At 60.5% G+C, this 27,834-nt stretch overlaps 1 protein-coding gene across 1 annotated transcript; it reads right to left on the bottom strand.

Annotated features, from left to right (window-relative positions):
- Positions 1 to 18: 18 nt before the first annotated feature.
- Positions 19 to 27,834, bottom strand: NBEAL2 (neurobeachin like 2). The gene is made up of 55 exons (XM_081160258.1): positions 27,612 to 27,834; positions 20,786 to 20,874; positions 20,588 to 20,716; positions 20,403 to 20,484; positions 20,195 to 20,319; positions 19,930 to 20,012; positions 18,249 to 18,334; positions 17,868 to 18,150; positions 17,601 to 17,707; positions 17,001 to 17,081; positions 15,493 to 15,576; positions 15,031 to 15,129; positions 13,962 to 14,563; positions 13,749 to 13,881; positions 13,549 to 13,665; positions 13,017 to 13,338; positions 12,735 to 12,817; positions 12,529 to 12,621; positions 12,142 to 12,316; positions 11,872 to 12,005; positions 11,395 to 11,554; positions 11,080 to 11,182; positions 10,757 to 10,910; positions 10,502 to 10,660; positions 10,155 to 10,314; positions 9,897 to 9,982; positions 9,193 to 9,711; positions 8,486 to 8,664; positions 8,236 to 8,395; positions 7,856 to 7,993; positions 7,402 to 7,761; positions 7,165 to 7,314; positions 6,880 to 7,037; positions 6,642 to 6,766; positions 6,421 to 6,556; positions 5,814 to 5,974; positions 5,571 to 5,704; positions 5,248 to 5,355; positions 5,047 to 5,142; positions 4,560 to 4,684; positions 4,334 to 4,474; positions 4,022 to 4,152; positions 3,834 to 3,943; positions 3,618 to 3,735; positions 3,423 to 3,520; positions 3,232 to 3,348; positions 2,571 to 2,651; positions 2,388 to 2,485; positions 2,073 to 2,245; positions 1,869 to 1,963; positions 1,502 to 1,618; positions 1,243 to 1,401; positions 1,018 to 1,166; positions 549 to 684; positions 19 to 467 (listed from the first exon to the last, which is right to left on the bottom strand). The coding sequence occupies exons 1-55, from the start codon at positions 27,660 to 27,662 to the stop codon at positions 366 to 368; spliced, it is 8,154 nt and encodes a 2,717-aa protein (XP_081016384.1). The 5' UTR covers positions 27,663 to 27,834; the 3' UTR covers positions 19 to 365.

The following is a 27,834-nucleotide window of genomic DNA, read 5'->3' as shown; positions in this document are numbered from 1 at the left end:
GCACACTCGGAGGCGGAGCAGCTACAAAACCAGGGCAGGTTTATTGCGGAGAGTGGGAGAGCGGGGGCCGCCTTAGGGATTAAGGCCGCAGCCCGACCCTGTGCTCTGCCGGAGCAGGGGCTTAGGAGGCTGGGCTCCCCGCCCCAGACTGTGCAAAAAGTGCTGTGCGGTCCCTGGGGCCAGCGCGGGGACTCCGGGCTGCCCCTCAGCCGGCGAGGGGCGGGACTTCCGGGAGTGACACCGCCCGCCAATCCCTGAGCTGGGGGGGCTGGGGCACCCCCACCCCTGAGTGCCGGCCCACAGCTTCGAGGACTCCAGAGTGGGCGCCCTCCGGGCAGAGCCCGCGCTGGGCACCGGGCAGGTGGTCAGCGGGCCTCTTCGGGTTTGTACTCGGTCTCCCCAGAGGACACCTGCGAGATGCGCCGTGAGGACCGCCACAGCTTCCGAGCGAACTGGCCGCTGCGCACCTGGGAGGAGCAGGGTGGAGTCAGCCGGGACCCTCACCCCCGGCCCGGCCCGTCGGAGGCCCACCCGGCTCCTAGCCTCACCTCGGAGGGCTGTCCCGCGCCCACCACGATAAGCTTGCCATCCTCCAGACCCACAAGCACGTGGCTGCGCTCCTTGGTCACAGCCATGCTGCGGATGGGCACCTGCATGGGCAGGGGAGGCGCGGCCGGCAGCAGTCTGGAGGGAAGGAGGCGATACAGGGTTACACGAACTCGCAACCGCAAGGCAGCCTGGCACCCGGCAGGCGTCATTCTCCTGTATGCCCTGGCTGCCCTCATTTGAAGGATGGCTCAGTTGAAACCCTGATACATGAAGAGGTCTCCCACAGGTGTGTGGCTAAGAGGCCAAGGGCAAGAGCTCCCCGCTGGGGGGTGAGGGGTCAGGAACAGGACATGCAGGACATGCTCAGGGGCGTGCAAAGAGGGTGTGGGTCCTCGGGGCACCTCCTAGTATCCTCTGCCAGTGACCGCCACCCTGAGGGACCATGAACCCCTAAGTAGCGGGGCTTACTTGTTCAGGTGAAGGATGTGCAGGGCACACTGGGCTGTGCCCAACAGAACAAAGTCCTCTGTCACTGCCAGGGCTGTGGGCTGTTCCACCAGGGGCAGCGAAGCCCGCAACCTCCCATTCACTGAGTACAGGTGCAAGGAGTAGGTGATCTGGAAGAAGCAGGAGGTGTCAGCAGAGACAGAATCCCAACCACCCCTGTCTTGATTGGGTGCCTGTTTCTCATACCTGAGCCCCTAGACGCTCCCGCGCTGAGCTCTGCACCACAACCTGGCCCTCAGACCCCAGCACCAAGTGGGACACAGGTCCGGGCAGCATGGCCCCCGGGGGCTGTAGTGCTGCTACAAACTGGCCACGGCGTACAGTGTGGATGATCACAGTTCCATCCTGTAGGAAGGCAGCTTAGGGTACTAGGCAGGGTTCTCTGGGTACCAGGCACAGCGCCCACCAAACTCAGCCTCCCCTAGGCACAGGCATACACACATACCTCAGATCCAGACACAGCCATGTCAAGTTCAGTGCTGATGGCCACACAGCTCACTGCAGCCTCATGCCCGTATAGGACCTGTATGGGCTTTGATGCCAGTCCTACCGAGATACCACCCTGTAGGAAGCCAGGATTGTCTCAGGACTGGGGGCATCCCATTATCCTGGCCCCTCAATGAGAAGGCTAAGGCTCAGGAGCGTGAGGGCACTGTGCAAAGCCAGAGAGCTGGCGGGTTGTGGAGCCCCAGATTTGCTCACAGTAGTGGACGGAAGGAGAAGAGAGAATAACAGGACTGGAAGCCTACTGAGGGGTAGGTGGGCTGCAGTTCTGGACTATGGGGCCCCATGAAGCTGCCCACCCGGCATACCTGCTGCAGAAGCCGCCACACCATGCACGTGGTGTCCCGGGAGCCTGAGATGAGGTAGATGCCACAGGTGTCCAGTGCAAGGCAGGTCACTATGTCTGCATGGGGAAGGAAAGGTCCAATAGAACAGAGTAGTCACACCTTTCCTGGCCAGCCTCAGACCACTACCCTGACCTGCACCACCCCCAGCTTCAAGGCTGCTCATACCAAGGTGGCGGCTGATCTGTTTCAACAGCTTGCCCCGGGGTAGCGCTGTCACTCGAAGGCTGCCATCCCAATGGCCACCACTGAACAGCAGCTTTCCGTCGGGGGCCACTGCCAGGGCTTGCCCACTCACACCATTGCCCGGTACCCATGGGCCACTCAGCAGTCGCTGCACCCTGACCCAATAAGGGGGATAACAGGTGAGGCCAGGCCACATAGGACACCTAGGCCCTCAGAGACCTTGGCCAGACCCAATGCTGGCCAGCATTCTGATTAGGTGGGGAGACACCCACCCCTGCCCATAGCCCTCTCTCTTACTTGGTGGAGTCTTTGATGAATCTGAAGTAGTTACTTATGTTACGATCATAGGGCAACCAGCTGTGGGTGCCCAGCAGCCCATTGGCACTTACGGTCACCTGTGAGCAAGATGGGGCAGAGGCAGATTTGAGGTTGAGTCAGAGACGGGGTGGAGCTGGGTGGAGTTCTGCCCAGTGCACTTACCAGCAGGTCTGGGGTCATAGAGGAATGGAGCTGCCGGTGGGGAACCAGGGCCAGCACCAGGGGCACGCCATCACTGATAAGCTGTGGGGTACAGGGCAAGCTAGCTATGTCCGAGAGGTCAGCCAGAGCCCCCACTACACTATCTGTTCCCTGGAGCACCACTGCTTCGTTTGCCCTCAGCCCCCAGGGGTCACAGGTTGGGTGTCACAGAGGCTGAGGTCCCTCTGAGAAACACGCATGACACCAGTGGGTCTTCAGGAGGGCATCTCAAAAAGTGAGTAAGAAGCTGGGATAGACAAGGAAGATCCTTCCAGAGTCTCAAGCTTGGTCTCAGCCTTGGTCCACCCACCCCATTACTCCTTGTGCCCCCGCCTGCTGGCAGGAGAGGATAGCCTAAAAAAGTCAGGTCTGGGGCATTCTGAGATGTAGACAGGAAGGTGAGGGAGTGTTCAAGGCCAGATGCCCTTCCTTCTGGTCTCCCTAAGGCTTCCAGAGAGGGCTAAGTGAGTCATCACTTGTCCTGGCCCTCATGAAGAAGGTACCCCAGCTACACTCCCATAGTCCCCTCATGTTCACTTCTTTTCCCATATCAGTGACCTTGATTTAGGTTTTCCATCTGCCCCAAAGGTTGGTAAGAGTAAGAAGTTGAGGCCTTCCTCACCCCCGCGAAGAAGGCCTTGAGCTGGTCCAGATGCTGGAAGATGCTAGGTGAGTTAGTGTCCAGACGTGCAAGGCGTTGGGCTGCTTCCTCAGCTGAGAGCCGAGCTGGATGTGGCTCCTGTGGATGAGTGGTCAGTTAACACCATGGCATGGACGCCCCTTACCACTGTCCTGCAAGCTGGCCTTACTTACCTTTAGCAGCTGACAGGGAGTCTGCCCAAAGTTGCTGATAATGCCCTCCAGAGCCTTCCGCTCCCGCTCATCTGCCACGTGGTCCAGGTCCACAGCCCCTGGGTGGGTAGGCAGGGTAGTCAGGACTCCCTCTGTGCCCTCTGCATTCACCCTTATCTGTGCCCAGCTTCCACTTAAACCCAGGGCACTGCCTACCCTCATAGGTGCAGTAATAGAAGACATTGAGGGCCTCCTCTGCAGCCGGCCCCCGCTGCTTATAGCCAAAGATGAGGTCAATCCACTCGTGCAGGTGGGCGGACACATACTCGGACTCCTGGGGATAGGGAGGGGCGGTCAGTCCAGGGACAGACAGCTGACCTCTAACCCCGACCTTCAGCCCCACTGCCTGCCTGTATGTGCTCATGTCCTCACCAGAGCCTGGCGGTGCTGCTGGATGAAGTCCTCGGGAGAGCTAGCCCACGGGGGCAGCACCACGTCGCCCACCTTCTCGTTGGTCAGCTGGAGACAGCCCAGGTCAAAGCCTGGAACAGAGGACGGGGTCAGCTGTCTTCACCTGCTCCCTGGCCACCTCGGCCCGTGTCTCCCAGGCCAGCTCCTACCGTTCTGGTTCTCCAGGAAGTCTGGGAAGTAGAAGAACTCTGGGATGAGCTCCTTCACATCAGCCAGGCTGTCCAGGCGGGCCTGCCAGGCTGCGGCCACCGAGTGGAACTGCCGGTCAGAGCAGTCAAAGCTGGGGGAGGGGCACGGGCCAAAGTGAGGTGGCGAGAGTGGGGACAGGGAGGGAGAAGGTATGGCGGGGAAAAAAGACAGAGAGACAGAGGGCCCAGGATGTCCGGAGGACCTGCCTCTTCCCCTCAAATGCTGGCCTCCCCCCACCAGCTGCCACCCGCCCGCCACACCCTGCGCCGCACCGGCCACTCTGCAGCTGGATGTGCAGGGAGGTGAAGGGCTCCATGCGGATGAGGTAGTGCATCACGCCTGCTGCGTTGGAATAGTGGGTGCCATAGTGGAACCTGTCAATAGTGCCCGCTGGGTCCTCAAAGCTCTCATACCTGGAGTCACAGTTAGGGGGCAGTCAGCAGAAGCCCTCGCATGGCCCATCCCAACCTCCGAGCCCAGCCTTGCCCACATGCTCACTTCTCCCTCACGAGCTGGGCATGCTTGGGGTTCACCACACCGATGGGCTTGGACAGGTCCCGGAAGACAGCCGGGTTGCTGAGGTCCAGGGTTGGGGACACGTAGTCCTGTAGGACCCAGGGGAACTGGCCGCCCACCCCGGGCAGGAGCTGCATGAGGGTCCTGATGGCCTACCTGCCCACTCTGCCCTGCCCTCACCCTCAGGAAGATGGGCAGAGCCCATAGGTGGGCACCCTCCACTTGGAGGGGGTACAGGGGAGCAGGACAGACGGTCCAGGACAGGGTTCCCTTCAGGAAAAACAGGCCAGGAGGGGACAAGAGTGGGCCTGGGTGTGTGTGTGGGGGGGGGGCAGGGGACAAAGGCCAGGCCTTAGGCCGCACCCACTAGGACAAAGCTCAAGGTTTGTTCCCCCATCAGTGCCTACGCTTGGGTGAACCAGCGCTGGCGGACGAGAAGGATGGGTGGAGGTATGGAATGGGCCCTCACCACAGGGTACTGAGACAAGTCGTTGTAGGTCCGCCCCGCAATGGTGTTGAGTTGCATCAGGTACTCGAAGTTGGATATCTCACGCTGTACCCATTTCTGGGGGGCAAGCGCAGGCAAGAAGTGAGCCAGCTGAGGTGTCCAGCACTCCTCCCAACCACAGGGCCCTGACCGCACCCACCCCTCACGCTCCAGGGCTCTCACCTGGGTAAGGCCTGAGGCTCTCAGCATCTCCTGCGGGGAGCGGTTGCTTAGGTAGCCCTGGGTAGGGGGTCGCAGACTCAGGAGCCACTTGTAGACCTGGTTCCGTGTCTGGGGGTGGGGTGGGATGGGGCAGGGTTGAGGCCTGGGGGCCTGGCAGGGAGATGAGGCTGCAGCCCCACCAACCTTGCTTGTGAAGTTGAGGAAGTAGCTGGCCTGATCAATAAAGAAGAGCTAGACCTGGTTCCGTAACTGGGTGAGGGGTGGGATGGGGCAGGGTTGAGGCCTGGGGGCTGGCAAGGAGATGAGGCTGCAGCCCCACCCACCTTGCTTGTGAAGTTGAGGAAGTAGCTGGCCTGATCAATAAAGAAGAGCTCGAGTGCTGAGCGGCGCAGGTTGAAACGCCGTAGGTAGACCTCTCGCAGCTGGGCCAGCGGGCGCCGGAAGTCATGGCCAATGCCTGTGGGGATGGGCAGCAGGTGCAGGAATCACTCAACCTGGCCCCGCCAGACCACAGCCCACCCCTGCCACCTCCTGCCACCCCTCCAACCAGCTTCATCAGAACGCACCCTCCTCAGTTTCCACACGCTCAGCGCTGCCATCGTAGAAGTATATGTGCTGTGTGGTGACCTCCAGCAGCCCTGGGACCACAGCCACCACTGTGACCAGTTGGCATTCAGCTGACAGCACCAGTTTCTCATGCTGCTGGTCCAGTTCCACTGCCTCCATCCTGGGGGTCAGAGCCCACTTCAGGCCCTAGGCTCTGGGACGCCCTTCCCAACAAGCCCAAGTAACACACTCTCTGAGTCATAGGGGAGGGACTGTCAGCGTCCAGACTGACCCAAGTTCCTGCCCCTGGGTCTCTGAATGTCTTGCCAGGACACCAACTTGTGCCCCCAGCTTCCTTTCACTCAGCCCCTGCCCACTCCCATGGGCCCCCATCCTAGTCTGGTTTGTGTTTCTCAGTCCTTCTCTGGGGTGCCTAGCCTTGAAAGAGCAACTATCCTGTGAGATATCTATCCTCAACCCCCCACCTTATTTGGGAGTCTCTTTAGGGTGTTTAGCCCTGCAGCAGAAGAGGGAATGGACTTGGGGGTCAATCCCCAGCAGGCGTGCACACATGGAGCAGCAGACCGTGGCCCCCACCCCAACCAGCTCTCTCCTAGTCCCACTCACACAGTCTCCAGTGAAGCCAGCTCATCCTCGCCCAGCTGGTCTTCCTGCAGCTCCTCGGGTAGGGTGCTGACTTTGGCCTCTTTGGTTACTGCTAGAGGCAGCGACGCCTTCTCAGTGGGTGTTAGGGGAGCCTCACCTGCAATGGGCCCAAGGGTGCTCAGCCAGAAATAGGCAGGACAGCATATGAGGTTGGGTGGACCCAACTCAGCACACCGTCTCACCTAGGTTGTCACGTAGGGCACTGGCTTCCAGATGAGAGTTGAAGTGATGGTTGGGCACCAGCTTCAGACGCATGCGTGAGTATGTCTCGGCACTGGACATCTTCCACCGGGGGGTGGGGGGATCTCTGCGGAGGTGTCCCAGGTGATTCCTCCCAAGCCTCACCCCAGAGGCAGTCTGGTTCTCCAGGTCCCTCCAACCCTCCCTCCCAAGCCTGCCCCGGCCTCGAGCCCCACCCACCTCAGGGCCCAGGCCCCGCAGGGGCTGGAGAGCTGACGCCACAGCGCCCCCCAGTGCAGCAGGACCGTAGAGTGCTGCGTGGCCTGCTGCTTCAGAGCTGTGGCATAGCGCTGCCCCTCGTGGCGCACCCGCCGCTGCATGGGTTCCAGCACCAGCTCCTGGGGGTAGGGGTGGGGGAAAGAGCAGGGGTGAGTCTTGCTGGCTGCTTTCTGTCCTGGCGGGTCAGGAGTCTTCTGGGTGCAGGCGTGGAGCAGCTCCCAGGCACCACCCCAGCCAGGCACACACCTGGAAAACCCGACGGCTATGTGCCCGCTCTCGCTGCAGCCGCTGCCCACTGCTCATGAGTGTGTCGTAGCAGGAGTTCCAGAAGCCTGACATGAGGTCGTGGCTCTTAGCGTAGGTGTCCATTTCGAACTGGGACATGGTGGGCTGCACCTGGAGGGTTGGGCAGGGAAAGGAGACCAGTGCTCGATGTGGGCTCCCAGCCCCCACTTCTCTTCCTGTGCCCCCACCTCCAGGCACCTGCTTGTCGATGAAGTGACGCCATTCGGGTGTGGCACAAAAGGCCAGGAGGTCCTCAAAGAAGGTGGGGCTGCCGTTGGTGGGTGGCAGGGAAGGCAGCCTCCACTGCAGCCCCAGTGGCTCGTAGGCTCGGTCCAGAAGCGTTCGCACCAGCGGCACCAGCCACGAGCAGCGATCCACAGAGGCAGCAGCTATAGTTGGGGGCTCCGGGTCCTCAGTGGCCATCTCACAGGGGGAGGTGTTAAGCACCCGTGCCAGTGCAGCCTCCAACTTGGAGAGCACATAGCAGGCCTCCTCCCAGCGCATGGGCACTGCAGTCTGCAGCAGCGTGTGCAACTTCACATAGGCCTGGGAGTGCAGCTGGGGGCAAAAGGGAAATGTGGGTGGCACCTGGCTGCTCCCAGAGCTCCCTACATAAGTCATGCCCCTTCCCCCACAAGCACCGTGTGCTCACCTCTGGGTCCTCCAACAGGATATAGCCAAGCACGAGGTGCAGGCCAATCTGTGCCATCTCTCGGAGATCCGCTGTGCCGTTGGCCAGGTGTGACCAGGCTCCCAGGCGATCAAGCAGAATGCACACGCCTTCAAAGAGCTGCCACACAACATATCCCCAGCAGCCATCACCAGATGAGGCAGGAACCCATGGGAAGGGAGCAAGGTAAGGTTTGGGCAGGGGGCCAGGTTGGGTTTGTACATACAGACAAGTCCATGCTCAGACACCTGTGCCAACCCACCCAGGACTGCACACATGTACACATCCCCCCAGACCAGGCGCCCGCAGATTCAGGAGAACACCTGTGCTCCCAAAGCTCATCCCCCTCTGAGCTGGCTCACCTTCTCACTCCACAGTTCCTGGTTGCCATGACCCTCGGAGCACAGGAAGTCCTGCAGCAGGCGCAGCAGCCAAAGTACCTGCTGGTTGAGGCTGGCCAGCATCCCAGCAGGGGCCTCTTTGATGTCAGTCAGGGCTGACTCCAGCATCATCTCCAGGAGGCTGGGAATGGGTGAGGGACTCAGGTGTCTCTCCACTGCCTGCCTATCCGCAGGCCCCCTGGAGGCCCCACCTCCTGAGATGCCTCCTCACCTGCGCTTGATGCAGTCTGGTGGGCGCACAAGTGTGGCTGAGGCCCCCAGCTGGGTGAGCACTGAGAAGACCTGGCCACGTTCCCGCCAGGCGACCTCATCACTACCTTCCACGCCCCGCCATGTCACCAAGAACAGCACGTTGGTGAGCAGGTTGCACAGCTCCTCCTCAGGGGTTTGCTGTGGGCACAAATGGGTGGTGTGAGGTATGGGCTGGGAAAAGGGGATCCGGCTTACCCCACACTATCCCTGTTCAACTCCCATTGCCCACCACTAGTAGGTACAATAGGAGGCAGAGCATTGAGCTAACAGACGCCCTGGCTCTGAGGCCTGGAAGAATGGTGCAGAGGCCTCAGCCACAGCCTGGATGCCTAGGAGAGTACTGGGGTTTCAGGTACTCCTAAGACAGGATCAGGAGGTTCACAAAATTAGACTTCAATCCTCACAGGCCTCAAGAACTGCCCTGGAATTCTCTGGAAGAATGCCATAGAATAAGCAGAGGCCCGTCCCCAAGCCCAGAAGCACCAGGCAGGATCCTTAGAGCTGTCCACAGGCCTTGTAAAGTCTCCGCCCTACTTTGGGACTCCACTTGCAGCTGCAGCCCTGATGAGACAGGGCTACACCTGTGGAAAGGCTAGGCTGCCTGCCTTGTGCCCAGAGGTGCTCTCCCTTAGTGCCATGCAGTGGCAGAGGGTGGGCCCGCCTCACCTGAGGGTTGCTGGTATTAGAGGTGTCATCTCCACTGAAGGCGGGCTCTGGGAGGCTGCCGTCCTCCAGCACATTGGAGAGACTGGAGCTGTGGCGGCCAGGGGCAGCAGGGAAGGGCCGGGGCCCTCCCAGTGGGGAAGGTGTGTCAGGCTGGCTGGCTGGAGTGAGAGTCCCACTGCTGCTGCTGCCACCGCCACCAGCAATGTTGCCTGAGTCCACGCTGGACCGTTCCAGGACCAGGTCAAAGGGTGCGCAGAACGGGGAGAGAGCTTGGTAAAAGGCATCAGGGTTGGGGCAGGAGGCCTCTGAGGGCAGGAAGACGTCTGAAGATTCAGGTGATTCAGTGAGTGGCTTGGGTAAGGCTGGCTCTGGGGAGGCGGGCAGCTCTGGGGGAAAGGGCAGGGGACTGCTGGCCATGGCAGGCTCCAGCACGTACAGCCGGGTCAGAACATCCTGCCAGCCGGCCTGTCGGGCCAGCAACCGCACAATGTTGGGCGGTCTGTAGATCAGGTGGAAGAGCTGCGGACCAGGGCACAGCAAGTAAGGGACTCATCCAAAAGATCCGCCCCCAAACCTCTGTCCTGGAGCCTTTGCAGAGGAGGCTTCCAGAGACCCCTCACCACTGGCAGACAAAGTGAGTCCTCAGGGTAGAAATCTTCCCTTCCCTTGCCCCTTCCCCCAAAGCTTTCACCTCCCGCACTCACCTTGCGACAGATGTACAGGCGGATGCTGAGGTCAGCCTGGAGGGACAGCTGCACCATAGCCATCAGATCTGAGAGGTTCAGGAAATCTGGGAGGATGGCCAGAGGGGGCTTGAGGGACTGACCCCAGTAGGGGCTACACTCCCCTGCTGGCCCAGTCTCGGCCCCTGCACCAATACTTTCCCTATTCCCACCTGTCCTGTTCCTGGATCCATGTCACCCTTCCACCTGGCCTGCCTTTTGGCCCCAACCAGGTTGTACCTGTCTCCAGGAACAGCTTATAGAGTCCCTTGAAGAGCTCGAGGGAAACCGCCCCCTCCGGCAGGCAGGCGACGAGCCCCTGGAGGCCACACTCTTGAAGCCGGAGCCGCTGGCGGCTCTGCTCAGGTAAGCGCTCATTGTGCTGCAGTCTGCGCAGGATCTGTGTATGGGGGGGGCGTCATCACGGGGACGTTACTGCAGGAGGGGGAGTCACCACGCAGGTGTGTGGCTCCAACAAAGGCCTCAAAGGCAGCTTCCTCTGGCAGCCCCAAGCCTGCTGCACCTCCCTGGACCTCAAGCAGGGGTCACAGCAAATGGGGTGCCAGGAGCTAGTGGGCTGGGTGTACCTTGCAGACTCGGTCGGCCAGCAGGGGCGGTGGCCTTGGCCGCACCAGCAGTGCCAGCAGCACCTCCAGGTTTCCCAGCTCCAGCAGGAAGACAGCCAGGGACTCCTGTGCTGGTGAGCCCTGCAGCAGTGCCAGCAGCAGGTCCAGGGCGCCCAGCACCTAGGGGATACAAAGGCTCACACTGGGCAGGGCCTCCCCACGTGGTCCACACTCCATCCCTCACCCAAGCCTCCCTGTCACCAACCTTCAGCCTACCTGGCCATCATCACCTGCAGCTGCCAGAAAACTCAGCACAACCTGCATGTCATCAACGGGGGAGCTTGGTACCAGGAACTCACGCGCCAGGCGCAGGAGTGAAGTCTGCACCGTGCACAGGTCATCAGCCGCTAGGGGGCGCTCCCGCTGCGGGCTGGACCATTCCCAGCAGGCACACCCACCCAGGGCACGGAGAAAGCAGGGGTACAGAGGGGAGAGAACAGGGAGAGTGTTCAGGTGAGCTGGGAGACTGGATGTTCCTGTTCCCAAAGCCAGAGGCCACTGGGTCAGCCCCCTGGCTACCTGCCCTTCACCAGCCTTACCCATAGTGTGTACGCAGGGCATCGAGGATGAACTGGACCCCGTACTTCTTCCGCAGTTTCTGTCTGTGCTCACAGACTATCTTGGACATGTACTGGATGTGGCCTGAGTGGGCATCAGCAGAGGGCTCAGGTCACCAGGCAGAGCTGGGCCCTTTCTGATCCTCCTACCAGATATCCCCAGGAAGGGTCATGTTCCCTCAGATGCCCCAGGACAAATATGCCCCTTCAGGTCATCCAGAGTAGAGTTATAACTTCTTAGAACCTCCACCATCACCCTGCCTGGCGGTGTCCCTTCACCCAAGTCTCCACACCTACCGAGGCGTACAGCAAAGTCGCTGAGGCTCCAGAGGTGAAAGTTGAAGAGCAAATGCTGGTAGAGCAGGTACAGGAGGGGCCCACTGCCCTCAGCTGCCACCTGCTCCATCAGCAGCTGGGCAGACATGAACACATTCATGTCCATGGCCCAGCTGGGGACCTGGAGCAGAAGGAGCTGGGGTGAGATGTCAGGCCCTGCCCACCCGCTGTTGAGACTCCCAGCTTCCACTCTGCGCTGCACAGACAGATGGACACAAGCTCCCTGCCTGCTCAGAACCCCTCAGTGGCTCCCTTCTGTCTCTGTTGTGCAGCCTCCTGTCCCAGCCTGCGTTGGTACTTCCCCCCGACCCTCAGCCAAACCCTGCCTAGCCTTTCAAGGCCCCACTCAAATGCCACCTCTCCCAGGAGGCTCTGCCTGACTAATGGCACCTTGGTCCTCTCACCCAGCCCCCTCCCCACATGCCCAAGCAGGCCTACCTTGCGCAGGAGGGCCCCTATGATAGCAGGCCCCTGGCACTGTACCAGGCTCTCCTGGTTCACAGCGTGGCCCTGCAGTAGGTTCCGCAGCATCAGCAGAAAGGCAGCTACTGCGTTCCTCTCCATTCGCTCCTCTGCTGGCCACCAGGAAGGGGACAGATGTGTGTCAAGGGCCTGCTAGTGGCCACAGAGACCTCAGGCACTCCAGCTCCGCCCACCCCCATCATGCCAAGATTTCCTCCCTGCAAACCAGGTACCAGGAACACTTACCTGGGGACTTGCCCAGTGGGAGAAGCAGGCCCTGGGTGTTGTGGCCAGAGGTCAGCTCAGGCCCCACAAGGTCATGTGTTTCAGTTGGACCTGCTTCAGCCTCTTGGGGCTGTGCAGCTACTCGCTCCAGTAGGGGCAGCAGGGCACCCATGCCTCCCACGCAATTCACCACATCCTAGGGGCAGGGGGCCTGCTGTGAGAAGGCAGCTAGCTTCCAGCCATTTCCTAACCCACTCCACCCCAGCACGCCCTCCAGTCTGGGAACCTGGGTTCAGGGAAGTTTTGTTCCCTTAAACCCAGGTCTCCTAAATACCTCCCAGGGCACAGTGCCCCTCCCCAGCCTGCCCTGGACACACATGTGCCCATGCTCACGCCTTTTGCACACACCTTCACGTCCCAGGTCTCTACCCTATAGCCCGTCAGGCGGCCATCCAGCCCGTGGCCAGGGGACAGGTCCAGGCAGATGTTGTTCTTACAGGCCTGGGGGCAGGGGGTGAGCAGGCAGCAAGGGTCAGATGGAGGAGAGGGCGGCAGACAGTGTGGGAGCCAAGGGGAGGTAACAGAGTTGAGCCAACTGCCGTCCCCCCCAGTACCTGAGGTGAGTAATGGAGGAGCAGCTTGGTAGCAAGTTCATGCAGTTCACCCTCGGGCTTGAAGGGTGCTGTCTCATTGGGCCCTGTGGGGTTGACAGGGGCCTTCAGACCTGGCTGAACCTCTAGTCAAGCCCCATGCACAGCCCTGATCAGAGGATTTCCAGGGACACCTTCTTCCCCGAGACCCCTAATTTCTGGCCTGGGCACTTTATAATTCCCAGCCACCTGGTTCTGGGATACTGGGGTGGGGGCTGGGGCCAGGAAGGAGGATGGGCTGCATACCCAGGGTGCACAGCACCTGCAGGGGCGCTGCCTGCAGGGCCTCATGGAAGATGACCACGGCCCCCAGCTCGCCCTCCAGGGATGTGGGGCTTCCCCACCGAGTGTCCTGGGTGCCTGCAAAGGTGGAGCTGATGCTGCCCTCCTGGAGGGGGGCCACCAGCCCGGACCCCCAGCCAAGCCCTGCGGTCGCCGGGACTGACTGGGAGCGGATGAGGGAGGGGTGGGCGTGAGCCAGGGCAGAGGGGACTGGTGGCCCAGGCAGCCCGGTGGTGGTGGTCGTCGTGCGGTGCCCAGCGGAGCCGATACAGCAGGAGGAGAAAGGCTGCGGGGCCAGGGTTGGGGGAGTGGTCAGGTCGCAGCAAAGCCTGGGGTTCTACCTGTGTCCAGTTCCTCACAGTGACCCCCATGCTGCACAGACCCCAGAGGCTGAAGTCTGAGGCCTGGGGAAGGGACTCAAGGGCTCCAGACCCCACCCTGTTCAAGTCCCCCCCCCCCAGCTACCCAAAGCCTCCCCAAGCCCTGCCTAGCGCACCTCACTGAGGGAGGGGCAGCGGAGGGGTGCTGTTTTGACCAGATGGCCATCTTTGTAGACATGCACCAGGTTCTGGCTGAAGAGCCGCCCAGGCACATGGACGATGGCCACACAGTGCTAGAACAGAAGCCACACATCAGACCGCTGGTTGGTGCCTGGTGCCCCTTCCACCCACCTGGGCCACGAGGACGGGGGCTCACCCAGGCAGAGTCGGCAAAGGACACTTCAGGCAAGCTCACGGTCAAGTACTCCTTCCGGGTGCACACGGCCACCACCAGGGTCCCAGCCGCCGTGAAGAAGGCCTCAAACCCCGAGCCACTGCTGGTGAAGAAGCTGGGGACAGGCCGAGCCGGTTACGCCTGCTGGCTGGCCCGTTGGTCCCTGCGCTGCGACCTTACCCGGCCGTCACCCACCTGTACAGCTGCTTCCGCTGCAGTGGCCGGGCGGGGGCCAGGGCGGGGGCTGCGGCCGTGGGGCGCAGACAGAGCCAGGCGTGGAAGGTGAAGCCAACTCCTGGCCATCGCTGCACGGGAGGTACCATAATGCCCGCCATGCTGGGCGTGAGGTCAAAGTAGTGCAGGGCTCGCGCAGGGCCCCGGTGCCGGGCCATGCCTGACAACGCGCGGATGACAGCTCCTGCGTGTCGGGCACCCCCTGCCTCGGCGCCTCCCGGCTCCGAGTCCAGCCCTGGCGGGGGGTGAAGCAGGCGACGCAGCTCCAAGGGCCTTAGTGACACGCGGCCCAATGCTTGCAGCAGTGCCAGCAGCTGCTCCTGGCAGCGGGTCCCCAGGGCTACCCCCATGCTGAGCGTCTCCAGCAGGCAGCCCACCAGACCGGCCTGCACGCATGTGGCGCGGCTGGCGGGGCAGCTGTCACAGAGCCTCCGCAGGCGTTGTGCAAGGAAGAGCCGCAGCTCAGCCGTGGGCAGCGCCGGCAGCCACTGCATCAGCACCAGCACCGGCTGCTCGTTGCAGATTGGCGGTGGTGGGCAAATGCTGTGGTCATCCTCCACAGCCTGCGGGTGGAGAGAGAGTCATAGTTCCTGGGCAACTGGCATGGAGCAGGTAAGCTGCCAACAATGGGACTTCCTCTCTGTTTACTTGCTTAAAATAATGGGAAAGCAACATGTGCCCCCCCATTCTGCTCATAGGTTGTGTCTGAGGCTCAGGAGAGTCAGAGGCACATGGATGACCATCAGCACTAATGACAGTCCTTCAGCCCCATTAACCCCCGAAACTTGGCTTTTGGTCTGGGTTGGCCTAAACCCCAACTGCGTGTCCCCAGGGTAATCCTGGAACTTGCTAACATGCAGGAACTTCCTGGCCCCATGCAGCCCAGCATCCTCACCCCAGGGATGCTGACACATGCGGTCAGCCACAGGTCATAGGATGTATTGGCCATAGTCAACACAGACCCCCAAGGTGGAGAGCTGGCCTTACATGGTAGCCCTGACTCAGTCCTAGCTGCCCCTGCCGCCCTCACCATGTTGAGGAGCTCTTGCAGCAGTCGGTGGGTGGGGGGACCGTGGCTCTGCAGAACCTCATGCAGGTGAGGGTAGCCGATGCGCTCCTTAAACACCTCCTGTGCAGGCGAGGAAGTGAACATGGAAGTGGACCCAGGGCCAACTCACACCACACAGAAACCCTGGAGAAGGCAGCAGCTTCCAGGGCTCCCCTCGCCTGGTTCTGCCTCCGGGTCACTATGCTGGCAGGGGCAAGGCGCCGTGTCCACCTCAGAAGGCCCACAAGTGTCCTTCTCCCATCCAGCCCTGACCCAGGAGATCCAGTTCCAGGACTGACTGATGACCATGCCCACCCAGTGGCCTGAGCTGAACCTCTCCAGCTCACCTGCTCTAATAGCCACCAACCAAGCCAGTTCTGGGGCCATGGGGTCACTATAGCTCCGAGCCCACACCTCTACTGCAGGCAGAGGTAGCGTCCTCACCTTGGCTGACGGGGAGCCGCTCATGATGCAGGTCAGCACTTTGACTACGTGGACTGCAATGGCATCTGTGTCCTGGTCTAGTACCTTAGGGTGGGGAGGGGCAGTCAGGAGAGGCAGGAGCCAGAGCATCGCAGATGGCAGCACCCTGCAGTGAAGGGGGTGTAGGGCCAGGAGCAGGTGCCCCAAGGCAGGTGGCTGAGCTGGCTGGGGGCCTGGGAGCTCAGGCCCTCTACTCCTTGCCTGAACTGCTGACCCGAGGGCCCTCTCTGACCAGATTGGCAAGAGCCACTCTGACAAAGAGGCCAGGGAAGGAACCAAGGCTGGGAAGGGCCTCATTGGGACAGATCAACAGTGGACCCTCTGGCCATACCCCTGGCCATACCTCTCTGTCTGGTAGGCTTATGGGCCCCAGTCCACCCATCCCCACCCAAGCTAGACACACATGTGCAGGTAGGCCAGCAAGTGCCCCATTACCCATTATGATTGACAGGGGGTTAGGGTAATAGAAAGGGTAATCAATCACAGAATGTTAAAACCAGAAGAACCTTCGAGACCATTGAGTCCTACCTTGCCCCTTGCCCACTAAATCAAAGTGGGGACACTGAGGCTCACCCAGGCTGAACCCAAGACAGCCAGAGGCATGCCTCTCACTCACCCTGCCCTACCCTGAGGGGGGTGAGGGTTCAGGTGGGCTTGGAAAGTTTGTCAGCAGGTGTTAGGCTTTGTTTTGGCTCCATAAGGCCCTTGGCCCCAGCTCTGCCTGACTCTCCAAGTGACCTCAGGCCACCTTCTTACCCTCTCCAGGCCTGTTTCCTCATCTACAGACCAGGGGTCTCGCCTGCCTCACCTGCCTCGTAGATGAACAGACATGCAGGCTCTCAGAAAACAGCCCAGTGCAACAGGCACGGGGGGCTGCCCAGAAGGACAAAGCCAGGGCGGGGCTCTGGAGGTTGCTCCCAAGCATCGAGCCACCAGAGGCCAGGTGCCCCACCCGGGGCCCCTGATATTCTGCAGCATCCCAGCGCCCATGCAAGGTGAGGCAGAGAGCACCTCAGGAGGGGATGGGATGGCGGCGACTCCCAGGGGCCTTCACAGAGCAGGCACAAGGATCCATAGAAAGAAGTGACCCCATGTGGGGGACCTCCTTTTCTGGGAATGACTATAGCCGAATCCCTGCATAACTATCTAGGCTGTTTCCCTTCTGTGAAATGGGTGCAGGTGGTTGAGTTTCGAAGGTTCCCTCTAGTGTGGCACAGCCAATTCCCAGCTCCCAATAGCAATACTAGGCAGGACACCACAGATCACTCCTGCCCAGTTCCCTTAGAGATGTGGAAAGTAGGTGAGACTGCATGGGACAATGGGACACCCAGCCCCATTGCTAGGCCACACAGGGCCTTACACATATCTGCTCATCCCCCCTGCATAGTGCAGGAAGGGCTCAAAGAGGGAGCCCGGGGGTGGGTGCCCAGGGAGGTGAGTGCCTGAGCTGGTCAGCCCCAAGGTGGTACCTTCTGGACATCGGGCTCGGTCAGTAACCGGGTAGCTAGGTCACTGTCCCCCTCAGGGGGCGCCCGGGTCTGCAGATATAGCTGTGGGGAAGGGGGAGGACACAGGGTGGAGGAGGCAGAGGAGAGAGAAGGAAGATGAGGGAGGGGCAGGGTTAGAGCAGGGCCTGCAGTAGCTGCCAGGACTTGCCCAAAGGGGTGGATGCACCCGGAGCCCCAGGCTGAGTGCCCCACCAGGTCCTAGAGAAGGGGAGGGAAATGAGCCACCCATGCCCTGCTCAGAGGGACAGAGTCGGGTAGTTAAATGGGCAGGAGTGGGCACTGCATCCAAACTGCTGAGCCGTTCTCCTACCCCTGGACCTGGAGCTGGGGAAAGGGGAAACAAGGGGCTAGGGGTGCTCCTGTCCTTCCACAACACTGCCCTTCTGTGGGTACAGAGCCATCCTCAGTCTCAGGCCCTCCCACTGCACTGGAGGCCATCCCACCAGCCACTCTCCTCCAGCCTGGTGCCACCCAAGTCTGCTCAGCAGCATCTCAGCACCCACACATGGCTCCCCCAGCCTCTGGTTTCCAGGCCCTCCACCTTGCCTGGGCTCCGCCCACCTTGCTATTCTGGATGAGGCGAATCAGGTGTTCAAAGCAATTGTTGCTGAGGAAGGTGGCCTGGAGCACAGGTCGGTCCTCACAGGCCAGCATCATGGGGATGGCATCTGTGGAGGGGTCAAGGGTCAGCCCTGCCCAATCCCCTCCCAGCAATACCTACAGTCAGCCTTAAACCTTCCCTCTACTGCCCAGTCCAGTCTTCCCATCGTCACTTGGGCCCTCACCTCCCAGTGCCACCTCCCCAAGAGCCTGGGAGTCCATACCCACCAAGCATGCTGACTCGTAGGGTGACAAGGGCCTCTTCAGGGCCTGGGCTTGGTTCAGCCGGCCAGTCAGCATTAAGGACTCGGAAGTAGCCCTCAAGTAGGGCGTGGAGCTCTGGACCTCGGTGCGGTGTGCGGCTGGCATGCAGGACATGTACTGCGCCCACCAGTGCCTCAAGAGCCAGCGACACTAGGCGGGAGTCCTGGGCTGGCCCACGGCCGCAGCCCTGCACCACTCCCAGCAGGCCCTGCACAGAGCCAGCACTCACGGCCACCTGCCCATTCTCCTGCAGGTATGGACAGAGGTGGGCAATGGGTGAGGGGGCTCATCCAGCGGAGACCCTGAGACAGCTACCCTCTGGCCCGCAGGCTCCTCCTAGCCTACCTTCCCTCCTGCAAGGACAGCGCCAAAGAGGTGGATGAGACGCAGCAACAGCATGGGAGGCAGCCGATCTGCATCCTGCAGGCTCTCTGGGCAGGGTGGAGTGGGCAGGGAAGGACAATGTCACCAAGTTTGCACGGATGTGGATCTATGTCTACACAAGAGGTGGGAGCCCTGGGGTGGGGGTGGGGGCTGCGGGAGGAGACCTGGTTCTGAGCTGAGGTCAGAAAAAGTCATGGTTCTCCACTAGGGTGTCTCAGGGGAACACAGTCCTTCTTTTGGGGAGCTTAGAAAGGAACATGGCCTTGCCCTGAGAGCCTAGCCAGCTCCTTAGATCCTTAAGCCCCAAAGTGGAGACCCTGTGGTGAGTACATCCCCCCCACCCAGCTTCCCCATGGAAACCCAGGCCTTAGGTTTTCAGATGCAAATATCCTGGCCCCTCCGCCCTGTGACAGTTGGAGCTTCCCCAAGTGACCTGCTCTGGGGACTCTGCCTGTGTCTAGCACACAGATGCCCCCCACCCCCACCCATGCCCCCACCGGGGACTTTTAGGGGCTTTCACAGCGTCATATGTTGGGTGGACAGGATGCCAGGCCACAGACTGAAACTTAGAGAGCAGGAAGGACCAGCCCTGGGTCACATGGGTGCTATGGGGGTGGAGGGGTAGAAGCAGGGCTGGCTTGCTTCAGGTGGGATAGGGTGCGAGGCCTAATGGGCGCAGGACTCTAGAGGTGAGGCCTGGGAGTGCAGTGGGCCTGCAAAGGGAGAAGAAACAGTGGGCAAAGAGCCGGAGGTGGGTTGCCTAGTTGCATTCTAGGAATGATAGGACCATGGCTGAGGTACAGGGAGCAAGTGGGGCTGGGAAGAAAGGCTGTGGGGAGGAGCAGGATTTAGTCCTGAGGGTGTCAGGCCACTGCTGGGGCGTTTATAGCAGCAGGAACAAAACCCAGTTTCTTTTGAGGACAGTACTCAGGCAGTGGGACAATGGAGGCAGGGGGCTCCCCAAGGATGTTTTCCCTCCTGAAGCTGTTGTCCCTGCTCCAGACCCAGGCCAGCAGCTCCATGGGACATCCAGAGACAAGATACTTTTTATCCCAATAGACCAACAGCCTCCCAAGCCCAGCTGCCCCCATCCAGCAGTATCCCACCCAGAACCCACCTAAAGTACTGGCCAGTCTCCCTCTGATAACAGAAGAGGGGACCCAGGAGAAGAGGACCCCCAGGGAGAACAGGTGGCAGGAAACATCCTGGGGGTCAACTCCTCCAGGAATGAGGGAGTAGGAAGTGGAGATAATACCCAGTGTAGACACTGTCTTGATGAGGGGTGGGAACGAGGTGGAGGCCACAGGGACAAAGGGATTGGACTAGGGAGTTTTAAGATGGTCCAGGTCAGAGTGTGTGTGTGTGTGGGGGGGGGTACACGTGGTTAGGGGGACCCAGGAGATGGGAGAGAAGGGGGAAGGAAATCAACGTACCCGCCTGATGCCAGGCCTCCACTGCAGCCCGGAAAAAAATTACTCATTTTGCCCAGGCATGCCCTCTCTCTCCTCTCTGCCCCTGAATCCCAGAAGGGTTCTCCCCCCCACCCCCCAGTGCAACCAACACTAAGCAGGTCCTGGGTCCAGTCCTGTGTAAGGAATGGGAAGCTGCAGGAAGGGATGCAGGTCTGGGGGCAGAGCCTGACCTGGGAAGAAGGCTCTGAATTCGCTGGGCAAAGCAGCAGGAGGGAACTTGTATTTGCTCTTCTCCTTGGCACTGATGACTTCCCTGGGGGCAGTGACAGGGTGGGCAGGGGCAGGGTGAGGCCAGGCACTTCGCTCTCCTTGGTCATCCTGCCCTCACCAGCCTGCACACAGCCCCCTCCCACCTCCACACCTTTGCCACAGCAGCCGCCCACATCCTCTCCCCAGCCCAGCCATCTGGGGTCCTCGGTGGGGGGCCGCTCTCACCCGCTCTGCTGGCGCCGCCAGGTCTGGTAGGGGTCAAAGAGGCCCTCACAGAGGAGGAGGGCATGCAGGGCCACTTCCTCCAGCTTGGGGCCCTCGCACTCCTGCAGTGCTGGGGATCCTTTCAGCTGTAGTGGGAGAGAGGTGGGAGGGAATTGGCTGGAATTGGCTATCACCTGCCACCCCCCCAGTTAGAGAGAGCCCACCTCACCTTGGCCACCAACTGGGTCAGCAGTGCCAGCACCCGGGGCACCAGCACCGGGCCCCAGCCTGCCTCCACATTCTCCAGGTTCCTGGGGAGGGAACGATGGGAGAGGTCACGTGTACAAATGTGCTGGCGCCCCTTGGCCCACAGTTCCATGTCCCCCGGCCTTGGGGAGGACAACAGGGACCCACCTGCAGAGGACGATGAAGAGCTTGAGCAGCAGCAGCGTTTGCTCCAGATCCCCCTGGTCCAGCTGCTCCGCCAGCACGTGCAGCGCGTCCAGCGGCAGCAGCGGCACCTCCGCACCTGCTTCCTCCGGCCTGCAGGGGAAGGGGTCACTGGGGTGCTGAGGACCCCTCAGCCTCCCCCCCCTACAGAGCCAGCCTCACCTGCGTGGCTCCAGAGATGATAGTGAGATGCTCTTCTCGAAGGCACCTACGAAGGCCTTCAGCCACTGCTGCAGGTAACCCAGGTCCTTCTGCAGGGGTGGGGGAACAGGGGTGGGGATAGAAGGGGAACAGTGACCATAGTGGGACAAAGGGATAGAGACAGAAGTGGAGAGTGAATGGAGGTGGACGTGGGGTAGACAGCGAGTGGAGGCAGAGCAGTGGGGGTGGAGAAAGACAGGAACGGATATAGGTGGGGGAAGAGGGAGGACAGGAAGTTGGAAGGTCAGCACCAGAAGATTGTTGTATTATATTGACAACTCTCCCAGGCACCCCCATCTGCTTTCTAGTCTCGTTCCCACCTCCCTAACCTTTCAGGACCCAGGCAGGCCTGACATAGGCAGGGGAGGAGCTTAAGTGTATACATGCCTGGGGTATGGCTATGGCCCACACTGATGCCAGGGCTGGAGGTCTTCCACCCACCAGCCAACCCTGACCCAAAGCCTTGGGCTGGGCTCTCTCCTGCCACCTTCTTCCAGTTCAGCAGCCACCACCTCCAGGAAACCTTCCTGGACTGCAGATCCCAGGGTGTATGTGCACTATCAGCCAGGCAGACCCATGCATACGCACATTCCCCACATGTACAGCCAGAAGGCCTACCTCACCCTGTGAGCCTCCGCCCACCCTAACTGGTTACCTGGACCCCAGGCCCCAGTGCTGGCTCCATGGGTAAAAGGGGCAGCTGCTGAGCCCAAGTCTGGGTGCTGCCAGGGAAACTTGGGCGTGAACGGGAAACGTCCCCTCCCGCCACAGCCGGGGGCAGGAAGCGCAGAGTCACGGTTGGAGGTGGGGGAGGAGGGCCGCTTCCTCCCGGCAGACCGCAGGGATGTGGGGGGCCCAGGGCACCCAGGGCCCAGCAAGAGAAGCTATGAGGGACCTGGCCGAGCACCAGAGGTAGGGCCTGGAGTCAGGGCAGACCTATCTAGGCCCAGGTTCTGACCCCTACTGCTATAGTGCCCTTCATTCAAGGTACCAGGAGCTCCCTAACCTGGGTCCAAGGCCTCAGGCCAAGGGACTATGTGCAGGACTCACCCATACATTTACCCCACCCACTTCCGTGTCCTGGCCTCCCCACCTGGCCCTGCTGGTCTCTTTGCTCCAGGGACCCAGCTGAATAAGTCCTAGCCCAGCTCTAACCTGCCTTAAGCTCTCAGCCCTCTCAGGGCAAGGAGCTGCGCTCCTCCCATACTGCCTTCTCTCCCTCCACGCCGGCCCCGTCTGGAGCTCCTGCTCCAACCAGCTGAGCCCTGAAGACAACTTTCTTTCCTAGGGGCAGAGGGGGAGGCCAGGGACTAGACTGGAGATGGATGAAGGGGCAAGGACCAGATCATGGGCAGCACCCAGCAGTCTGAGGTTGCTCCCCAAGGGCCACGGACCTCAACCCAAGGATGTCTAGAGCTGCCTTTGGATGGATGGCTAATTTCTGCCACATGTGCACCCCTGACCACGGGGCCAGGACTGAATAAACCCCAGGGAAGGGGGCCTGACCCCAGTAGACTGAGCCAGGCCCCTAAGAAACCTAGGCAGAGAAGCCCTCTGCCCTGTGGTTGGGCACCTTCAGTGTGCATTTTGTCACAGATCTGAGGCCCAGGCAACTCAGAGAGGGGCTAGGGCCACCAAGGTGCAGGCCCACACCACTGTGACTCTCTGTCAGTTACCTTTGGTGAACCTCTCCAATCTCTGCAGCAAGGACACCAAAATGGTCAACCCTGAAACACCAGAGCAGGCCAGGACTCTCAGACCATTTCTTCTGGACTCTTCCCACTGCAGATGTGTAACTGGGGTTCCCAGAGGGGCTGCCTCATCCACTACACAGCCTCAGCTGCACCTTTGAAGATGCTGAAAGCCAGACCTTGGTTCTAGGCCAGGACCACTCATGGTTGCTAGCCAGCCAGCCCAAGCTGACCATATGATCCCTCTCTCCTGCCTCAGTGACCCCACTGATCCTGGTCTACCTTCAAAATTGCTCCAACACCATCCCCCCTCCATTTACCCCTAAACCACCCCCTGTCATCTCTCACCCAAATGTGGGTCCTGGAAGCCCCAATTTGACCACGTCCCCCCACCCCAACCAGAAGACAAAGGCTCACCTGATGAGCCTGGCATTCCAGACCTTAGCCCAAGCAGGGCCTGCTTCTCCAGCTCCCTAGATACCCCAGCCCAGTGATGATACTGTCCTGCCCCCACAGGTCTGCATTTGCTTGGTTGTCCATGTTTCCTCTGCCTAAATGTTCCCCATCAGAGCCAGGACCTTCCCCAAGATCCAACCCTGTCTGGTGCTTCAGAGGTTGGAGTTGCCAAGTTGAACGTGCTTGAGGGCATGGGCTCTAGAGTCCAGACCTGGTCGCACACTTGGTAGCTTGTTACTTAACATTAATTAGTCTCTTTGCACTTCAGGTGCCTCTTTAAAATCACCCCTTTGCTTAACTGGTAAAGGTTCTCCCACTACACCCACCAGCACGTGGTTAGGTCAGTGGGAGCTCATCCCCCAAATCCAGGGCATGAGCTTTCTAGGGCAACACTCATCTTCTCCTCACCCACTTCCATGAGTGACAGATGAGTGACAGACCTTGGCTCACTGGCAGAGCCAAGGTCTCGTGGGCCACTCCCCAGGTGGCTGTCCCAGGCGGGTGGAATAGGAGCATCTTAGTGGGCCCCAGACAAGAGCTGGGAGCAGGGTAGGGAGAGATTAGAGCTCCACAGTGGCAACTCCTCCTGGTCATAGCTGCCTGAGTGGTAGTGACCACCTCATCTCCTGGAAGAGGCAGACTGATACGGGACAGGGTAGGGTCTGATCAGGATGACCTCTGACCTCTCTCCAGCCTAGGGGTCTCCCCACTCAGCATCAAGAGGGGGATGGCAATGCCAAGTAGAAAGTGGCTTCTGACTACACCAGGACTACATGCAGGTCAGACTTGGAGGACCAAGGAATGAAGCAGGAAGATAGGAACTTTGCCAAAAGCAAGGACAACTGAGGAGTGTGGCCCAAGTGCCCAGGTGGCTGGGCCAGTTTCTCCTTGGGGAGGGGATCTTGAAAGGGATGGACCTTCTGATCTCCATAACACTCGACCCAGGGCTTAATCTTACCCTTGTCCTATCACTATGGAAACCAGGAATTTCCTTTCAGGGTCCCCAGGTTTCCATGGGGACCCCACAATACCACATCAGCTCCCCAGTTGCCATAACAACTCCAGGGATTACCAGCCCCTGGGCTCTGCTACTCTCCCCAACACCTCAGTCCTGCCCCCTTTAGTTGCCTTGTTAATGAAGGGAGGGAGGAAGAAGCCCTGGTTGCCCCTGTGAGGTACGGAGCTACTCTACCTTTCTTTTTCCCATTACAAGAGGGTAAACTGAGGCACAGGAAAACATATGACCCAGCTAAGTCCCTAGAGGGAGCAGAGGGCTTGGCCAGGTTTCCATGAGGTCCCCAGTCAGGGGTGAGGAACCAGGGAGGTGTGGGCAGAGCAAGGTCAACTCCAGCTCTGACCTCACCTCCCTGGAACAGAGTCCTCAATGGCAAAATTGGAGAGTTCAACCTGGGCTCCCCACCTGTAACCTGAATGTACCTCCTATCCTGACCTTTGTGACCTTGACTGCCCCTCAGCTCTGGTGTTCCCCCGCAAGTACTCCTTTTCATTGGGGGGGGGGGCTTCTGAGGGACACCACTGCTCCAGCAGAAAAGAGGCCACTCATTTGCATGTTATTTTGCATAATTTTTACATGCTGCCCTACTGCCAGCCTCTAGGGTGCTGTCCCTAGTCCCCTTACCTTCTCACCCCTTTCCCATGCCCTCCCTGGGGAAGCCCTGGTGGGTGGAGTCCTCTAGATATGGCCCTACCCATCCCCAGGCCTCCCTTTCACTCCCCTGTCATGTTCTTGCTCCTGCTGTTTCGGGCCCGCCGCCCTCAAGGCCCAAGCTCAGCCTCGTCTGGGTGGCCTTCCTGATTGGTCACTGCTGTGGTTCTCTCTGTCCAGCCATTCAGTTGGACCCAGGGAGCACCTACTAAACGTGAGGTGCTATGCCGGTGTGGCTCAGTGGTTGAGCGTCGACCCATGCACCAAGAGGTCACCAGTTCAGTTCCTGCCAGGGCACATGCCTGGGTTGTGGGTTCGATCCTCAGTAGGGGGCATGCAGGAGGCAGCTGATCAATGTTTCTCATTGATGTTTCTGTCTCTCCCTCTCCCTGCTTTTCTCTCTAAAATCAATAAAAACATATTTTTTTTTAAAAAGTAAGGTGCTGCCGAGCCATGGAAGCCTAATGAGGGTTAAAATGGGGACACCCTAGGCTGAAGCCAGCTTGGTTTGGGGAAAGGGGAGGAAGCTTCCACGTGGAGAAAACAGTCTGTGCAGACCTACCTGAGGCTTCCTGCCCATAGGACCAGACCTTTCCTGGGTAAAGGAACACAGGATGGAGGCCGGGCTCGAGCTCTGTGGGACTCTGCGCCAAATTTGTTTGATGACCTTGGTATGACCCTGCCTTGGTTTCCCCACTAGAGCCCTGAGGGACTCAGACTGAATGATGTGGCCTTCCTTCCTCCTTCAGGAACAACCCACAGCCCCTTCCCCCACTAGTGGCCCCCAGCTGAGCAGGGCCCACAGAGGTAGGCGGTTGGAGGGTCTGAACCAGGGATCTGTGAGGGGAAAGGAAGAGCGGAAAGGGGGTTGCTCCCCAGGGCGGACCAAGACCCACAACTGGGGAAACAGGTTTGCCAGCTGATGTCAGCTCTCACTGCTGAAGGGAGGGGCACAGGTATTGGGGAAGCCTTCTGGCTGAGTGGCTGGCCAACTCAGGGGTCTCTTAATACCCTTTATCAGTTCAACTTTTTACCTTATCTTATCCCCTCCCCCCAAGCACACACACACTTGGTCCCTAGCAGGGCTCCAAATAGCACAGCCACCACTCCCTGGGAGCCAGCAGAGGGGTGGGGACAGTGTTCCGGGAGCAGGAGCAGCACCAAGTGGGCAGGAAGGCAGTGCAGAGCTTCCTCTCCCTAGGCAGCCTGGCCCCACCTGGCTCCCAGTTCACACTCACATCCTGGATTTGTTTGCCAGGCCCCAGGCTGCCCCCTGCTTATCCAGGCATCCAAGGCTACAGCCAGTCAGCATGTGCCCCATACCTGCCCTGTGAGGTAAGGAGCTGGGGGGTGGAGGGAATCAGCACAGAGAGGTGCTAAACACCTCCTGGGGGAATAAGGGGGCTGACCATTTGCAGAGCTCATCTAGAAGGGGTCCCAGGAGGCACCTTCCCCCAGTAGCATGTCACCCAGCCTGAAGACCCACCATTAACATCCCTTAGACTCATCACCTGGTCACAGGAGAAGAAACTGAGGACCAAGAACCTGCCTATGGCCACGGGGCAATCGTACACATGAGGGTCAGGGGCAGGTTTCCTTCTGCATCTTTTGCTCCTTCACAAAGACCAGCCCTTGGAGACGGAGACAGGCTGGGGTTAGGGAACCCAATGGGGCCAGGGAAGCAGGAGCCTTCTCTGACCTGGACCAGTCATATTGGCTACCCCTCTGCAGAGTACAGGCCACTCCTGAGGTCCAGGCTGTGCCAAATTTCCAGATAGGGAAGCTCAGATGTGTAAAGAGCTTGCCCTGGGTCACACCAAAGAAGGACTACTCCGTACACCACCTCCTGCCAGGGGCCTGGACCTCTCACCACCTGCGTGGACTAAAGAAGCTGTGGCCCTTATGGCCTGGATTTCAGGTCCCTGGGGCCCCAAACCCGGCTTGTAGTCCTGGGAGACAGTTGGACAGCCTCTTTACAGAGGGCCAGCTGATCTGAGCATGAACTTCCCCCCAGTGACGAGATCAGGGGCACACAATAGTCCATTGTGCCCAGGGCGCACCTGAGCCAGGAGCAAGATGCCAGCAGGTGCAGGGAGGGAGGCTGGTGCTGGGTGAAGGGGAGGGGGACATTATCCTGGGATTTCTCCCTGCTGTGGATGCAGAAGGAAAGTGGGGGCCTGTGTGAGTGAGACACAGAGTCTGGGGGACACCAGGTTCTCAGCTCTGACAGACACCTGGGTCAGTCACTGCCTTCACCTTCTGAGGCCACTTGAGGCAGCCCCTGAGACAAGACCCGGAGCTCAGGAGGAAAGGGCGTCCCTCCATGCCTTTCAAACATCCCTCCTGGCTCACCCCTGTACGCACGCTCAGCATCTAAGGCAAACCTTTCCTTCTGCCTGGATCTGGGGTCCAGGCCCTGGGGGCGGGGTGGGGCCGCCAGGAGTCAGGAAGGAGCTCATCACTGCCTTTCTCTGGGGAAGGGATGGTGTCTAAATGGGACTCGCAGTAGGGACCCCCGCTGGATACCCCCAGTTCACTCACACCGGAAGGCCGTGACCACCCAACGGGGCCACACCCACAGGAGGGGCAAGACCAAATGCGCACTAAGCCTCTCCGCTCCTCCAGACCCTGCCAACCTTTCGTTTTCCCCCTCTGGCCTCAGTTTCCCCATTTGTAAAAGGGGGACGTGCGGGGCCATCTGGGTCCAAGCCCTTCTCCTCGGCACGACTGAGGCTGCGCGGTCCCCACCCAAGAGGCTCTTAGGAGGTGCGCGCCCGCGAGGGTTGTCCCCCAGGTGTAAGTGCAGAGGCACCGGCGGGCCAGGACGCACGCATGTGTGCGAAGCCCGAGCACGCCCGGCGCGAGCGCATCTCCCGGGCCCGGGCCCCGGCCCCCGCGGCGCGGGGCGCAGGTGCAGCAGGTGCGGGGCGCGCAGAGCGGGGGGCCCCGCGGGCGCGGCGCGGGGCGGCCTCACCTGCGTGTAGTACAGCAGCCACAACTCGCAGAGCCGCTCCGAGGCGGCCATGACCCGGCCCGGCTCCGGCCCTGCTGCGCGCCACCTGCCGCCGCCGCCTCCTCCGCGCCGCCCGCCGGTTGCCCTCGGCCAGGCCCATGGGCGGAGGGCGTCACTCCAGGGCGGAGCGGCGAGGTACTACTGGGGTAAGTAGTACTGGCCCCCGCCGCGCTGAGCCACTCAA

The sequence above is a fragment of the Miniopterus schreibersii genome (assembly GCF_964146895.1).
Source record: "Miniopterus schreibersii genome assembly, chromosome: 15".
Lineage (NCBI taxonomy): Eukaryota > Metazoa > Chordata > Mammalia > Chiroptera > Miniopteridae > Miniopterus > Miniopterus schreibersii.
The sequence above is the reverse complement of the archived record's forward strand: the minus strand, read 5'-3'. Positions and strand labels throughout refer to the sequence as shown.